At 39.9% G+C, this 18,077-nt stretch overlaps 1 protein-coding gene across 9 annotated transcripts in view; it reads right to left on the reverse strand.

The window, feature by feature from the left end:
• The window catches only part of frmpd4 (FERM and PDZ domain containing 4), a 750,261-nt gene that overhangs the window by 26,195 nt on the left and 705,989 nt on the right, over positions 1–18,077 (reverse strand). For 8 of the 9 annotated variants that reach the window (XM_072584871.1, XM_072584872.1, XM_072584867.1 and 5 more), the window contains 3 exons: positions 16,533–16,664; positions 3,461–3,580; positions 474–610 (listed from right to left, as the gene is read on the reverse strand). In XM_072584871.1, coding sequence (XP_072440972.1) covers positions 474–610; positions 3,461–3,580; positions 16,533–16,664 — 389 coding nt within the window. The remainder of the gene's footprint in view (positions 1–473; positions 611–3,460; positions 3,581–16,532; positions 16,665–18,077) is intronic. The other variant, XM_072584870.1, reaches the window with a different exon arrangement.

Below are 18,077 nucleotides of genomic sequence, written 5' to 3' on the forward strand. Positions count from 1 at the left end.
GCATTCCGTCCAATGAAGCAGTCAGGTGAAAATGATTAGAACTGTAAATTTATTAATAGTCCTGCTTTAGGGTATTTTCAGGATATTAACTGCTTTGAAGAAAGGAGAGAGAGAATTCCTGTCACAAGAATATGAACTAATTTGATCACGATACTTTTAGAAACTGAAATTTTGTTTAGAATGCTTAACTGTTTGTTCTGAAAGGAATTAATATAAATTTCCAATGGGTGTTATAAACAGTCAATAGAGAGAATATACTACAGAGTTAAACATTTTGCATGACATGGATTATGAGACACAGTTACTAGCTGGATCTAGTGTACAGTCAAAGCATGATTTGAATTTAACCGTGGAAAGTTAATTCCAGTCAGCAGTTAGTCATGCCCATTGATGGATATTCATTCATTCCTTTGCCAATACACCAAATATCGCAAATTATTGCCTGAATCATCAAATGTCTTTTCATTACTTACTCAATGTATTTAAGAGAGACTTTCTGAGATTGTTTGGTGCTGATAGTCAAAATATACATCTGTAACGCAGCAAGTCGGAGAGCCACATCATATTTCAGCTCAGGTCCAAATCGTTCCTGCACCACGTCATTGCAACTCTGACAGAGAAACAATAAAGGGATAGATGTCACCAAGCAGAAATATCTCACCCCAAGATAATCAATGATCTGTGAAACCCATCCCCTGCCAATACACCAGTATCCAAAACTGAATGTAGCTGTAGCTTTTCAGTATTATACGTTAGCAGCAATTTTTCTGTTTCCCTATTTCAACTGATAACGAATACAGATTGTAATTTTACAGAAAGGTCACACATACCAATTTTATTTTGAGTCGAGTGTGCCACTTTGGTGTACAGTCTTGAGCAGGTAACTGATCTATGATGATGGTAACTGCCACCTCATCCAATGGACAATGTTCCATCTTTACATGCAGGAAATTTTTATATATGCAGTTTAGAGAATGTTTACTAAATTGATTCTGAGGATGAAAGGGTTTCTTGGTGAGGAAATTTGAGCAGGTTGGACCAGTACTCAAATGAGTTCAGGATAATGAAAGGTGTATGTATTGAAAATAATAAGATTCTGAAGGATTTGAAAGTGTAAGCACCGAGAGGATATTTCCCCTCATCACGGAATTGGAGACCTAGGGGGGAGCATTTCATATAAGGGGTCTTCTCTTTGAGACTGAGACTTTTTTTTTCACACAGAGGGTCATCAGGCTTTGGAGGTCTCTTCCACGAAAAGCATAGGAGGCTGGGTCATTGAATTATTCAAGACTTAGCTTGTCAAATCTTTGATCTACAAGACAGTCAAGATTTAAAAGGCACAGACAAGAAAACAGAGTTGAGGTCACCATCACCTTTGTATGGCAAAGGTGGCTTAAGGACCAAATGGCCTATTCTTGTTCTTATTTCTTCTGAAATCATTTTACATTTCTCTCTCTTTCCTCCTTCTGGCGTCCACTATAGATGTTACATAGAGATGTCTGCCTGTGAGGAGTCCTGAACCCACCTTGCTACTCCTGCCTAGCTCAGATATATACACTAATTTACAAACAAGAATGCATGCATTATTGTAATCCATAATAAACATGTTCAAGATTTACTCAGTGGGAGGGTCATCAGTTTTGTGGTTTGTGGATTGACAATGTTCATCACAGGCTGGCCTTCCCTTCTTACTTTGGCTCTCGTATAGAAGCAAAGAAGAGTTGAAGACAAACAGCAAAGACCAGCAATGTATCTGAGCTGTGCCTTCAAAAGAAGTGTGGATATCTTTATTATATGTGCCATCCAAGAATATTTCTGAAAAGTATTATCTACCTATATAAGGGGGAACTGATACACAGCCTGAAAGCTCTCAACTGACACTTCATAATTGATAGGACAAAACTCAATCACACAGTTAGTTACGCAGTGTGTGGAATTATTAATATTTTCATTTGGAGAAGGCACAGTATGGAAGTTAGTCATTGGAAGTAGAGGTTGCTGTGACATGCATCCTGGCCCTTTCAGATTCTCTTATGGAGACAATAGCAAGCCTGAATTCAATAAAATATTTCTGTTATCAGCAGACCCAGGAATGGGAATGGAGGGGAAATACCTATCAAAATGAATGTCTTGAACCTCTTCCCTTCTCCCAAATGCTGATGATTTCAGATGCTTTATATGTGAGCTATTACTCATCAAAAGTGACTATTTTCATTCAAAACTGATCTGTTACAAGTGTCACTTTTAAGGATAAAGTTAAAAATCACCCAACGCCAGGTTTATTCGGAAGCACTAATTTTCAGAGGGTTGCTCCTTCATCAGAAAGCTGTCCTCAGGACAGCAACATGATAAAGGAACAATGCTCCGAAAGTTAATGCTTCCAAATAAACTTGTTGCACTATAACCTGGTGTTGTGTGGTTTTTAACTTTGCCCACCCCAGTTCAACACCGGTTTCTCCATATCATGACTTTTAAAGATTATCGGAATCTGTAATATTAAGCTCTTATTAGACACTTCTGAAGCAATTTGGGATGTTATTCTACTTTAAATGTGCAATACAGATACAAGTTACAATTATTCTTTAATCTTGTCTTCAATTGATGACCAAAGATTGAATCTTCCCTTTTCATGACTGTTGATTGTTTTGCTTTCATACGCAATATATTAATCCAGAAATTACAGTTGATGAAATGAGCAAATAATCATTTCATATATTAGCAAGGCATTCTTACATCAATTATTTAATGCAAGCATTAAGCTCTTCAGTTAATTGAGCACATAGCAGACAAAGAAACGTGGGAGATGATTCCACAATCTGAAATGTTCGCAAGGTGCAATTCAGCAAATGTATTTCTTTGTTTCACATTTTTCATTATTCTTGCCAACACAACTTACTGTGTTTAAAAAAATCTAAAATTAGCTTGCAGTTTGACCAGTAGAAATGTTTAAATTGCACTCTGGTAAGGGGATATTGCTTTGCTTGTCTAACTGTTCATTTATCCTCACCTTTAAGAGATTTTGAACTTACCTCTTTGAAGAAAGTTTGCTCCATTTCCCTATTATCTTCTCATGTGTCTCAGTGTCAAATTTTCACTCTATAACAATCCTGCGAAGCACTTTCAGATGTACCATTACATAAATGCAAGAAAAGTAAAATACTGTGTATGCTGGAATTCTGAAACAAGCATAGAGATACTCAGCAGGTCTGGCAGCATCTGTGGAGAGAGAAACAGAGTTCATGTTTCAAGTCCTGTATGAATCTTCTGAAAAAAGAGTTATACCGGATTCGAACATTAATTCTGTTTCTCTCTCCACAGATGCTGTCAGACCTGCTGAGTTTCTCTAGCCTTCTCTGTGTTTGTTATGAATGCGAGATTGCTGATATAGTTTATGAAAGTAAAAACTAAATAATGTATCAAACACATAATTTGACAGATCAACGAGTAAAGATGCCCTTACCTGGACATATAAATACTCAAAAGCAACTGCATCCCTCCGCAATAAATCAATAGGATCCTTTGGGACGAAGCTGATTCGGAAAAGACACTTCATCTTGTGGGAGCCCGGTCTCTGTGTCACCTAAAGCAAAGTAATATCAGATGCAGGGCAATTGGACAGGGACTCCAAGATCCACAATAATAAACAAGTCTTAAAGCACAAAGCCCCATTACTTAATGGCTCAGTTTCTGAGATGACCACAAGAATTTGATTCTAAACACTGCTGCACCTTCAAAATTCAGCTTCTCAAGGTGATGTGACTTGACCCATGGTGCAAGAGATAGATGCTCAATGCATCATACACTGTCACTTTGGAGCAAAATAGGAATTCCTACTGGAATTTTGTATCTATGTTGTACTGTTGTATAACTACATTTTAAATACTGTTCTCAACACGTGCCACATTCATCTTTTAGCATGTTGAGTAATCCTTTGCAAATACCTTGAGGGTTTGGTCTGGATTAATAATTGATCAATACAGTCTTGGATATAAACTTTGTGCTATTGGAAGATAGTGTTATTATTTGTTTGATATCCTACATTAAAGAAATTTGTGCTTCAGGCAAAATTTCCCTCCAGAGCAGAGATCATTGGAGACCTAGTGAGTTCTAGCATAGGATAACTTTAAAAAAAAACAGAAAGTTAGTGCAGGAGAAGTTTGGAAGAATGTAGTTTCAGACCACAATAATGAGAGAAACTCTATTGTAAATTGACATTTTAATGGACTTTTTGAAATATCTGTTTGGCAATATTATTTTTGAAATTGCCCAATCTATATTCCAAACGACAAAAGAAAATACTCTGGATTCCAAAAGGTTGACATAAAGCCAGAAAATACTGGTAAATTCTCAGCTGGTCTTGCAGCATCTGTTGTGTAAGAAGCAGAGTTAACATGCCTTCACTGTTGATTTTTGACTCTTCCCTTCCTTTCCTTGACTTCTCTGCCTCCATTTCTGGGGACAAGTTGTAAAGCAAATTAATCATAAGTCCACAAACTCTCACAGCGACAAGAGGTCACTTCCTTCCATCCTGCTTCCTGCAAGGACTCAGTTCCATTTTCTAAGTTACTTTGTTCGAATTATGCCATCACCGACACTATCGCTTCTAATACTCTTTTTCCCTCAGCTGAGGACACTCCCCATGTCACCAATATCCCTTCTACTTCATGCTCTTCTTCTTTCACATCTTCTTCTGCTCAGAATTGGTATAAGGTTCCATTTGTCGAACCGTCCGCTCCACCACCAATGGGTTATTTTTGCCACTTTCAGTATGATGACACTATCAAACACATCTTTCCCTCCCCTTCCAGCATTCTAAAAGGACCAATCCTCCACTGGATTTCCTATTCCACTTCTTTGTTATCTCAACAACCTTTCTCTTCCTCCAACCACTCTTCAATGCAAATGCCAGTGGTGCAATGTTTGCTCATTTACATCTTTTCTTCTTATCATCCAAGGTCCCAGATTACCCCTTCAAATGAAACAGTAATTTACATACACCTCTTTCAATGTAGTGTATTGCATTTGCTGCTGGACATGGTCTCCTATACATTAGGGAAATTAAATACAGATTTACATATCCGATTAGCCACAAGAATGCACCTGAGTGTCCAATCACTTGTCAGTTGAATTTTCCACTTTGCTTCCATTCTGATCTTCCTTCAGAATCTCATCATTCACACATTTTCCAGATACGCTGTTGTTTATTTATTTGCCCTACTACCATTTACTTTAGCCTTGCACCATGAAGCCTCTTGTAATTTAATCTCTTTCACACTGAACTCCGCCACAAATGTACACCCTTATCCTTCTTTCCCACCATCTGCCCCTTCACATCTGCAAAGCCTAATACCTTTGCCCAGACTGATGAAAACTCTTGGACCTGAAATGCTCATGTTATTTCTCCATCCACAAATGCTGCCAGACATTAGATTAGATTACTTACAGTGTGGAAACAGGCCCTTCGGCCCAACAAGTCCACACCGACCCGCCGAAGCGCAACCCACCCATTCCCCTACATTTATCCCTTTTTACCTAATACTATGAGCAATTTAGCATGGCTAACTCACCTAACCTGCACATCTTTGGACTGTGGGAGGAAACCGGAGCACCCGGAGGAAACCCATACAGACACGGGGAGAATGTGCAAACTCCACACAATCAGTCGCCTGAGGCGGGAATTGAACCTGGGTCTCTGGCGCTGTGAGGCAGCAATGCTAACCACTGTGCCACCGTGCTGTCCCATGTTGATTATTTATAACACTCCCTTTCACAATTCTATAGAATTTGACAAGCATTAAAATTCCTGGGAAATTCTTGACTTGGTAAATGCATATTGTACAAATTTTAACCTGTAAGGGCTGTGATTGTTCAATTTAATTCATGCGGATATCAGGCACACCAATATGAAAGTCAGAGTTCAGATAGACTGGCTCAGTGTTGGACTTGGAAAATATAATCACAGCAGAAGCTGTACCTGGAAGATAAACTCTTCCATATCTTTGAGAACAAGGTCCCCTCATGACTTCAAAAAGTGAAAATGGTGCTTAGAAGCTTTCATTGGAATAATATGTTGGATATAATATGTTGAATGGCAATGCCTTGATTCTGATATCACTGTAAATCTCTAGTTTATGAACTCCAAAATGTAGTAACTGTCTCTGGCCAACTGTCAACTATTTGCATTATTATACAACACATGATGAAAATTTGTTGCACAATGTTTCCTCACCACAGCTCATTGTGGTTTAAGAATCATCTGGTTGGTTTATTGCCACTATTCCCTTTTCTGGTAGGGATCAACAGGCCTTGCTTGGTCTTGTGAAGCAAAGGGAAAAAAAAACTTGGTAATCTAATGAAAAAGAGCTCTTGTCCTAAATAGGCTGTTGTTTATTGATTGCTATTGCCAGGCATTGTTGCTAAGACAATGAGGGATAGGTCAACATCTTTGAATTCCAGAGCTGTTTCTCATTGCTTCAATCCAAATGTCACATTGAGCAATGCTTAATGCATTTCACTGCATTAATTATTTCAGACTATAATACTTTTTGCAATATCTCCCAGCATACTAATGCCCCCTTTTGTTAATATTTACACATTTGTTTATTAAACTAAATAGCAGGGGCAGGGATCAAATTTGGAAAGATCTGGCAAATCAAACAGAAGTGACAGACCAAGAGAGAAGAAATCATTTTGAGAAATCTTAAATATACTGTAACAAGAAGGGAAAGAGAATCACATTGAAGAGTAATTAACGTAAGACTAGAGGTTACAATGATAATAAAAGAACAAATATAAAGGCTCTATCCGAATGCAGGTCGCATTCACATCACAACAGATGAACTGACAATAGAAACAGAAATAAAGAGGTAGTGCCTAATAGTGATTACAACGTCATGGCTGCTACATGACATAGATTGAATAAAGTTTGAAATACATTATATTGAACAGTAGTGCCTTGATTAGATTACTTACAGTGTGGAAACAGGCCCTTCGGCCCAACAAGTCCACACCGACCCGCCGAAGCGCAACCCATCCATACCCCTACATCTACCCCTTACCTAACACTACGGGCAATTTAGCATGGCCAATTCACCTGACCTGCACATCTTTGGACTGTGGGAGGAAACCGGAGCACCCGGAGGAAACCCATGCAGACACGGGGAGAACGTGCAAACTCCACACAGTCAGTCGCCTGAGGCGGGAATTGAACCCGGGTCTCTGGCGCTGTGAGGCAGCAGTGCTAACCACTGTGCCACCGTGCCGCCCATCATTCTGGTGAATCTGTAAATCTCTGGTTTATGAAATCATTAGAATCCAAAAGAGAGCATTCCTGATGAAGGGCTTTTGCCCGAAACATTGATTTTCCTGCTCCTTGGATGCTGCCTGGCCTGCTGTGCTTTTCCAGCACCACTCTAATCTTGACTCTGTGTGACTGTTGACTATTTGTACTATTATTAAACACTGAAGGGTTTGTGACATTTTGGAAGGACAGGAAGTTAGGAAAAGATCATAAAATCATAGAATTGCTACTGTGTGAAAAGAAACCATTTGGCCCATCAAGTCTGCAAACACCCTCAGAAGAGCATCCCATCCAGATCCACCCTATCCCAAGCCTATCCCCATAACCCCACATTTACCATGGCCAATTCACCCAACCTGCACATCTTTGGTCCGTGGGAAGAAACTGGAACACCCAGTGGAAACCCATGCAGGCATGGGGACAATGCGCAAACTCCACACAGACAGTCACCCAAGGCTATAATTGAACCTGGGTTCCTGGCGTTATGAGGTAGCAGTGCTAAATACCTAAGTACAGGAAACCAGGACGGAGAACTAGTTTGCATAGAGATGAGAAATGATAAAGACAATAAATTATTTGTGGAAAAGCTGTACAGGCGCTATAAGTGTAAACATTTGGCAATATCAGCATAAAGGAACACATAACAGGAATTTGTCAGAAAGGCACAGCAAGAATCATAGGGGAGTGTCAATTTACAAATAGACTGGAAAACGTGGCCTGATGAGAAGGTCATAGAAGTTTTTAGGATAGTTTCTTAGAATAGCACATTCTGGAGCCAATCAGGGACTAGATCCACGATTGTACGAGATTGATTAGTTGTAGTGAAGGCACCCTTAACTTGCAATAACTAATAAAAAAATAGAATTTTCCATTCAGTTTGAGGGTGAAAAGCATGGATCCAAGACTAGTATTTCATACAAGGGCAATTATGAGGGCACAGAATCAGAGCTGGCAAACTTTAGCATAAGAGGTAGGTCAATAGAGATGAAGTGGCAGACATTTAAGGGGATATTTCAGAATCCATAGAATAACTCCATTCCAATGAGAAGGAAGAAGACCAAAGAGAGCGTCCAGTATCTGTGGTTAATTAAGAAAAAGTTGAAAGTAGCAACAATCTTGAGGAAAATGCATATAATTATACAAGGATGTGTGACAGGTTGGAGATGCAATGAAAAATTAAAAAAAGCAAAGAATTATAAAATAGGAGGGAGAATGAGAGTAAAAGAGAAAGCTAGCTAGAAATATAAATAGAGATGAGTCTCGATAGATATTTTATGAAGAAAAAAGCAAACAAAGCAACCTATAAAAAGTGGAGTAGGGTTAATAGAAGTTAATAGAACATAGTTAATAGAACATAGTTAAAACATAGAACATAGTTAAAATAAGAAGGAGGCAGATGAATTGAACAGATATTTTGCACTGGTCTTCATAATGGGGATACAGGTAGCAGCTTTGAAATAATGATAAATCAGGAAATGGAAGGGAATGAGTACTGAAGACAATTACAATAACCAGGGAAGTGGCACAGAGCAAACCGTTGGAGCTGAGGGCTGACAAGTCCCTGGCTCCTGATGACCTCATCCTTAAAAAGAAATTGCTATTCAACTAATTGATGTGTTGACCTTAATTTTCCTGAATTCCTTAATTTGGGAAGGCCCCATTTGAAGATAGCTTATTGAAAACGAAAGGACACAGAAAGCAGGAAACTGCAGGCCAGTTAATTTAAAATCTGTCATAGGACAGATGGCATTAATAAAGAAATGTCAAGGTGAATTGGCAGAGTCAACACGATTTTGAGAAAACTAGGTTATGCTTAATTAAACTATCAGAGTTCTTTGCAGAATTAACATACACTGTGGATATACTGTACTTAGGTTTCCAAAAGGTATTTGAATAAAGTGCCACATCAAAGGTAATTGCTGAAAATAAAAACTCATGGTGGAGGGTGAAACATATTGATATAGATCAAAAATTGGCAAGTTAACAGGAAACAAAAAGTCAACATCAAAGGGTTATTTTCTTGTTGACAAGAGGTAGTGTGCCACAGGGATCAGTGCTTACAATTTATATAATGGACTTGCATGAAGAAGCGAAAGGTATGGTTGCTATATTTGCCAATACACAACGATAGGTAGGAATAGTTTTGAAGAGGGCATAAGGAGGATAAAGATCGATTAAGAGACACTAGGCAAAACATCTGGCAAAGGGATTTTAATGTCAGAAAATGTGAAATTGTTCATTTTTGGCTGGAAGAGTAAAGAAACATATCCTCTTTATGGTGAGAGTTGCAGAGCTATGAGGTGCAAAGGGTGTTCTAGTGTATAAATTACAGAAGTTAATAATACAGAATTGCAAGTAATTAAGAAAGCCAATGGATTGTCACTGTTCAAGGGGAATACAACCGCAGGATCTTATGCATCACCTGGACAGGGCACTGATGGAGCCAAATCTGGAATACTGTGCACAGCATTGGTCTCCTTATTTAGGGAAGGATGTAAATGTATTGGATGCATTTCAGAGCAGATTTACTGGACTAATACCTGACGTGGGTGGGTTGCCTTATGCAAAAAGGTTGGAAAGGCTAGGTTTGGATACAGTTGGAAAGGCTACGCTTTTACTCACTGGAGTTCAGAAGAGTAAGATTAAGACAGAATGTTCCTGAGGGCCTTGATGGGGGACATGTGGAAAGAATATTTGCTCCTGTAGACGAATCAAGAACTAGAGGTCACTGATTCAAAATACTGAATGGATGGTGGGTTTTGGAAGTCTATTCCTCAAAAGGCAGTGGAAACAAAGTTTTTGAAAATCTTTGAAGAGATAATTGGATACTTGATAAGAATGAGGCTGAAAGGTTATTTGCTTTAGCCAGGAATGTAGAGTATTCAGATTAGCCATAGCCATATAGAATGATGGAGCAAGCTCCAATAGCCAAGTGGCCTACTACTGCTTCTAACTCAATGTTTGTGCATAATTTAAATGCTTTCACTTGCCCTCAGTGCTTGCATTACAGATTGCCTTTTGCTTGAACCTCTTTTCAAAATATATTCATCAAACTGTGCTGCATTTTAAGACTTCAGTTAAAGATTCATCAGTAAGCTGAAGTGAGATATGCTATTCATTAATTCTCTCAGCACTTCAATTTTATTCCGAATTTTGCTGTTCTCATAGTCTGAATTATCTTCAATGTTGCTAGAAGTGGAATATTTTTTCCGCTAACCCCGGATAATCCCAAGATTTCATCCCGTCATCAATATGAAACAACTTTCATAGCGAACATAAATAATCTCAATGGACTCTGTTTTGCGATTGGGTTCTGCTGTATGCCTCGGAATGTCGATGAAGCGTTCCATCAGGTTGTACTTTAACCAACATTTCTTTGACCTACTTGGAGATAGTAAGGACTGCAGATGCTAGAAGTCAGAGTCGGTAAAATGTGGAGCTGGAAAAGCACAGCAGATCAGGCAGCATCAGGGGAACAGGAAAATCAATGTTTTGATGAGTCCTGATGAAGGGTCCTGACCTGAAACATCGACTTCCCTGCTCCTCCGACGCTGCCTGACCTGCTGTGCTTTTCCAGCTCCACATTTTATCGGCATGTTTTTGACCTGTTCCATGATTCAGTTGTTCATGGTCCTTGGATGATTCAGTTGTTTGTGCTGCAATGTTCCGTTTCTTGTTCTTAACTCATTTAACTGCTTCTGCTATTTGATGTTGAGGTCAAAGTCCACATTCAGGTCAAGACTGAAAATGCTTGATTGTGAATTATGTATGCATTCTCTATTATCTGACATCTCTTGTGTTGTAGTGTTGTTTGTAGCATAGAATTCATACAATCTTTACAGTGTGGAAACAGGCCAGTTGGCCCAACAAGTCCACGCTGACTGTCCAAAGAACATCCCACCCAGACTCACCCCTCTACCCTTTGGCCTTGCAGTTTCCATGGCTAATCAACTGTGCACTATGGGTAATTTAGCACAGCTAAGCCAACTAACCTACACATCTTTGGACTGCGGGAGGAAACCAGAGCACCTGGATATAGACATGGGCAGAAGGTGCACACTCCACAAAGACACTGGCCCTAAGGCTGGAATTGAACCCAGGTCCCTGATACTGTGAGGCAGCTGTGCTAACCACTGAGCCACTGTGCTGCTCCTACTAAAGTAGTATATGTCCTGAATCATATGGTTGCATGCAGTCTCTCTTCAAACATGCTACAATGCAGTGACACTTACTCCTGTGTCAAGTTTAAAATTAGTGAGACTTCTATTGACTTAGATATCATCCTAGCAATAACTGGTTGTGGGTCATTTATATGGCCACCTATATCTTTGGCTTTCTTCTATTATAGCCTGTTCTATGTCATGAGCTTCAATGTATGATTAGTTATTTGACACTTTTCTGCACTGTGACTGTCCTACATTAGCACATTTTTGGAAGTGACCTAGTATTTTGCAGATAAAGAATTTTGTTCTAACAGCTGGGCACTGCTTGCGCCTGTGAGGTTTTGTCGTCAGCACTAACACTGATTCTCAATATCTGGTGTCTGGCCTATTCTCTATGCTGGCTTTTCACATGTGTCCAGATGATTTTGATACCTTAAAAACAGAATGTATTCTGCTGATCTCTTGTCATAAGATTGATCTTCTCTTTCAACTGATCTGTGCTCCTTTCAAGTACTGTTTCACTATCAATGAATGGCTTTCTTCAAAGTCAAATCTTTCTTTGTAACAAATCTAACAGACACATCAGAAATTCTAACAAATTGGTTCTTTAGCAATTCTGATTTCAAAGTTCCTTAATTACAGTGTTACACTAATCTATTGAGGTCATTATTGAAATTACTTCTGGATTACCCCAGATGTTGAATTCTTCTGTTACATCTTGCCCTTTCAAGAATTTCACTCATCCTCAGCTTGAACTAATTGTCAAGAACTTGCAGAACTTTATTAAAAGTTTTTGTTGCTTCTTTTAGCCCTAATTAGTTGGATTATCAGCTATTATCTCAGTTGAATATAATAGCATATAATTTGTTTAGCTTCTGGTGTAATGTCTAATTTTCTGGCAATGCTGTGTCTAAAGAATTATTTTCTCCTACATATCCAGTTCTATGTTTTATTTGGAAATCTTTGAAATTAATTCCTTCTGGAGAAATTGGTTTTATTGCCATGTTTTCCGAATCTTATTGTTTATTTTTCTTGCCATAAACTCTTCTAAGTTGACAATATAACAATGCTACTGCTGTAGAGAAATCTTTTCTTGTGCATATGCAGTCTTAATCGATGATTTTCACCTATTGCAAGTAAATTAAATAATTCCTGCCATTTTCAGGTAAAAAATTGGATGACTCCCACTTTTTTCATGGCGTTGATTAACATTTCCCATTCTCTTAATGGCTATACAACTGACTGGAGTTTTATAAATGATTCCTGTTTTCTTAATGATTGTACTGAACTAATTTCACTCTTTGCAGCTGTATAAGAAGAATCTGATTTCTTGAATGGATTTCACTAGACCATTTGCACTGAATGTGGTGCGACTGATAACGCCCATTACTTTATCCCTTTGGATGATATCTGCTGTCTGCTGTTTAACAAATGTTTCTATGGTCATTTGCCATGTTTAAACAATCTCCTGCCTTCTCTGTGGGCTCAATTATCTCCTTTCTCCTTCCACTCAAGTTTCTACTTCAGCTTCTAAATAGCCACTCTTTTTACTTTCATTCTGTCTTAGAATAAAATGTCCCTGAGTTTGCAAATTACTCTGCTGCCTTTGATTTCTCTTATTCGTGCCATACATTTTGCAGGCCAGTCGCATTGATGGTGACACTTGACCTGAGCATTTCTTGTTTGTAAATGGTGCCTTTTGTTGTTAAAAATAGTCTCTTCTCCAACAAAGATTTCAGTTAACTCTTAGAGACTTACATGCATGTTTGATCTCTGGCTGAACCTCAAATTCTTACAGATCATTGACATCTAACATGATTTGTAACCTTCGAGGCACACCTTCACACTCAACTGGAAATATTTTTCCACGTTTAAACAGATGGAGACTGGCTTTGTATCGAATTGAATTTGCAGTCTCACGAGAAATGACTGTGTCACCTGCAGCACAGTCAGATCTACTCATATCAGTGATATCAGCAGACAGACTTGGTTAAAAGGCAAGAAATTTGAAAGTGATCTTTTTAAAGGAAATATTAGAAACCACAGAGGTGGATAAATCTCTGGGACCTGATCAGGTGTATCCCAGGATGTTGTGGGAAATTAGGGAAGAAATTGCAGAGCCCCTAGCAGAAATATTTGTGTCATTTTTGACCAAGGGTGAGGTGCTGGAGGACTGGGGGGGTGGCTAATGTTAGGTCTTTGTTCAAGGAGAAACCTGGGAACTATAGACCTAAAAGCCTGACATTGATGGTGGATAGGTTGTTGGATGTGATTCTGAAAGATCGGATTTACTTGCATTTGGAGAGGCTTTTTGTAAGGAAATCCCCGTCTCTCAAACTTGATTGAGTTTTTTTTCGATAATGTAACCAGAAAGATTGATGAGGACAGAGTGGTAGACATTGTTTGCATGGACTTCAGTAAATCTTTTGAAAAGGTTCCGCATGGTAGCCTAATTAGTAAAGTTAGACCATATGGGATTCAGGGTGAGCTTGCCAATTGGATAGAAAATTGGCTTTACAGTAGGAGACAGACAGTGGTGTTGAAGAGTTGTTTTTCAAACTGGAGGCCTGTGACCAGCAGAGTTCCACAGGGATCAGTATTGGGTCCACTTTTGTTTGTCATTTATATAAATGGCTTGGATGAGAATATAGGAGGCATGGTTAGTAAGTTGGCAGTATGACGGACAGGGAAGATTATCTAAGATTACAAAGGGATCTTGATTAAGATTACAAAGGGATTTTGGATAAATGTGATGTATTGCATTTTGGTAAAATAAACAAGGGCAGAACTTGTAAAAATAAAAAGGGGGCAAAAGTGAGGACTGCAGATGCTGGATTTAGAGTCAAGAGTGTGGTGCTGGAAAAGCAAAGCATGTCAGGCAGCTTCTGAGGAACAGGTAAATCAATGTTTTGGGTAAAGGCACTTCATCAAGAATGAGGCTAGGAGCCTCGGGGATGGAGAGATAAATGGGAGGGAGGTGGAGCTCGGGGGGGAGGTAGCTGAGAGTGCGATAGGTGGTTGGAGATGGGGTAAAGGTGATAGGTTGAAGGGGAGAGTGGTGCAGATAAGTGGGAAGGAAGATGGACAGATGGGACAGGTCATGAGGATGGTGCTGAGCTGGAGATTTGGAACTGGGATAAGGTGGGTGGAGGAGAAATGAGGAAACTGGTGAAATCCACATTGATGCCATGTGGTTGGAGGGTCCTGAGGTGGAAGATGAGGCGTTCTTCCTCCAGGCATTAGGTGGTAAGGGAGTGGCGGTGGACCTGCATGTCCTCATCAGAATGGGAGGGAAAGTTGAAGCGTTTGGCCATGGGGCGGTGGGGTTGGTTGATGCGTGTGTCCCAGAGATATTCTCTGAAGAGCTCTGCGAGGAGACATCCTGCCTCCCAGTGTACAGGAGACCGCATCGGGAGTAACGGATACAGTAAATGACATGTGTGGAAGGCTTCTTTGGGGCCTTGGATGGAGGTGAGGGTGGAGGTGTGGGCGCAGGTTTTACAATTCCTGCGGTGGCAGGGGAAGGTGCCGGGAAGTGTGGGAATAGTCTTTATGGAGGTGAGGGCCAGGGGCTCTGTCCCAGGAGCACCAGGTCCACCACAGAACACACCAGATGACCTCCTTCTTTAAAGACTGCAATTTCCCCTCCCACATGATTGATGATGCCCTCCAATGCATCTCATCCACTTCTTGCACCTCTGCCCTAGAGCCCCTCCAACCACAACAAGGACAGAACCAGGGATATATTTCCCTCCTCACCCCTATCCACTTTCCATAAAGACCGTTACCTCCACGACTACCTCGTCAGGTCCACGCCCCCTAACAACCCACCCTCCCTTCTCTTTTTAAGGTGAGAGGAGAAAGTTTCAAAAAGGACATGAGGGGCAACTGTTTTTACACAGAGAGTGGTTCCTGTGTGGAATGAACCACCAGAGGATGTGGTGGATGCAGGTACAGTGAGAACATTTAAAAGACACTTGGATAAATATGTGAATAGGAAAGGTTTGGAGGGATGTGGGCCAAACCCAGTAAGTGGGGCTATTTGGTTTGAGAACATGGTCTGTGTAGACTAGGTGGACCAAAGGATTGGTTTCTGTGTTGTATGACTCTATGTAATGAAATGGTTTCTGATAAAGTTTTAAAATGACTGTTTAGCATGAATTAAAGGGTTAAGTTATGAGGACAGATTGTATAAACCTGATTAATACTCCTTTGAGTTCAGAAGATTGAGGGTCGATTTAGTAAAGGTAATTAAAATAGCAAAGTCCTGCTAGAGAAGATATAGAGAAACAAATTCCTCATGTGGCAGAGTCTAAGACAAGGGAGTGCCCTGTTAACAATTAGAGCAAGGCTATTTGAATATGAAATTAGGCAGTACTTCTTCCTACAGTGGGTACAAAGGCAAAATACTGTGCTAGAAATTCATATTAAAATAGAAAATACTGGAAATATTCAGCATGTAAGAAAGCATTACTGAGGAGAGAAATAGATTTAATGTTTTAAGTGGATCTTTGTTAAAGCTGGAAGGTTAGAGCAATATCAGGTGTAAGAGACAGGAAAAGCACAAATGGAGGAAAGACCGAAAGGAAAAGTTTGTGATAGAGTGGAAGACAGGAGAGAAGAGGATATGTGAAGACAAGAACAATGGAAGGCAAAAGGGGATTGAGACAACTGAAATTGTTCCAGTTTGATAATGGTTTTAAAGGATGTGTAACAAAGGTGGCTAAGTAGGGGCACACAGATCATTTGTAATCTGGCATAATGGAGGATTAGGTTGACGGGCTAAATATCCTACTGCTATTCACATCTTTAGGTTAGATCATTTTTCTGTTACAGTGACAGACCTGAGTGTGACATGAATGTTGAAGTATTTATACACAACTCTGGAGGCTTAGTTTTGTTTTATACCAAAATTGGGAATTTAGCTTCCACAGAAATGGCCCCCAGAGATCCTTCCAGTCAGATGTCATGTGATGTCGGAGTCCAGGCTGTTGCCGTGAGCAGGATTTTCTCATGTTAATTCTGCCTTGTGTGACAGCAGTTCTTCATAAACCTTTAAGAGCAATTACCTGAGTAAGCGTCTCCTGGTCATGAAGCAAGAGGAGTTTGGTTGCTTCTCCTTCATTGCGCTGCTCAAGCATCAGGGAGAAATGTTCGATACATTTAATGGAGAGTTTCTCTTGAAGGGTCAGAATCACATCCTGTTAACATAGAAGTATTGTATTAAAATATTATTTATTTTCATTAACTAGTTTAATTAGATTTAAATCAATTATATCAAAATGCTATCTGCAGTCATTGTTAGAGACTATCTCAGACTACTTAATCCATGTTGGGCCTAAAACTGCTGTTTACCATAAGACAAAAGGAGAGGTTAGAATCATAGAGATGTACAGCATGGAAACAAAACCTTCGGTCCAACTTGTCCATGCTGACCAGATATTCTAAATTAATCTAGTCCCGTTTTCCAGCAATTGGCCCATGTTCCTCTAAAGCCTTCCTCTTCATATACCCAACTAGATGCTGTTTTAATGCTGTTATTGTACCAGCCTCCACCACTTCCTCTGGCAGCTCATTTCATACTTGCACCACCCTCTGTGGAAAAAGTTGACCCTTAGGCCCTTTTTAAATCTTTTCCCTCTCACCTTATACCTGTGCCCTCTAGTTTTGGATTCTGCTATGGTGGGGAAAAGAACTTGGTGATTCACTCTATCTATGCCCCTCATGATTTTATAAACCTCTATAAAATCACTCTCCAGGGAAAACAGCCCCAGCCTATTTAGCGTCTCCCTATAGCTTAAATCCTCTAACCCTGGCAACATTCTTGTAAATCCTGTCTGAATCATTTCATATTTCACAATATCCTTCCTATAGCAGGGATGTTAGAATTGAATGCAGCATTTGAAAAATGGCCTGACTAATGTCCTGTACAGCTGCTACAATGGCTCCCAGCTCCTATACTCAATGCATTGACCAATAAAGGAAAGCATACCAAACACTTTCTTCACTCTCCTGTCTACCTGCGTCTCTTCTTTCAAGGGACCATGGACCTGCACCCCAAGGTCTCTTTGTTCAACAACACTCCCCAGGACCTTACCGTTAAGTGGATAAGTCCTGTCCTGATTTGCCTTTCCAAAATGCAGCACCTCACATTTATCTAAGCTAAACTCCATCGGCCACTCCTCGGACCACTGGCCCTTCTGATCAAGGTCCTGTTTTACTCTGTTGCTGGAAGAAGGAGAAGGAAGAGGAGAGGGTCTCTCAGAAGGAGGAAATACTCATCTATGGTTTTGCTTTCTACCTCAACCACAATGTTTGAGACATCTCTACTTTGCTAAGAATATCTTTATTCTGCTCTCTACTCAGTTTAAGTGATAGAATTTCCAGTGGCTGAGAGGGCGAATGTGGCTAGATACTTTATACTACTTCCTAGTTAAAGAGGGCAATATTTGCAACACCGCCCAGTTTTCCATCCAATGTTCTGTAAAGGAAGCCACTGAGTCTCTGTTTTGTGTCTCTTTCTCACCACACAGGAGGAGTCTGCACCACTGATCGCACTTTCCAGCACCTGGCCTACAGCCTTGAATGCTCTGACTTTTCAAGTGCTTTATCCA

The sequence above is a fragment of the Chiloscyllium punctatum genome, chromosome 15, assembly GCF_047496795.1.
Source record: "Chiloscyllium punctatum isolate Juve2018m chromosome 15, sChiPun1.3, whole genome shotgun sequence".
In the NCBI taxonomy this organism is placed as follows: Eukaryota; Metazoa; Chordata; class Chondrichthyes; order Orectolobiformes; family Hemiscylliidae; genus Chiloscyllium; species Chiloscyllium punctatum.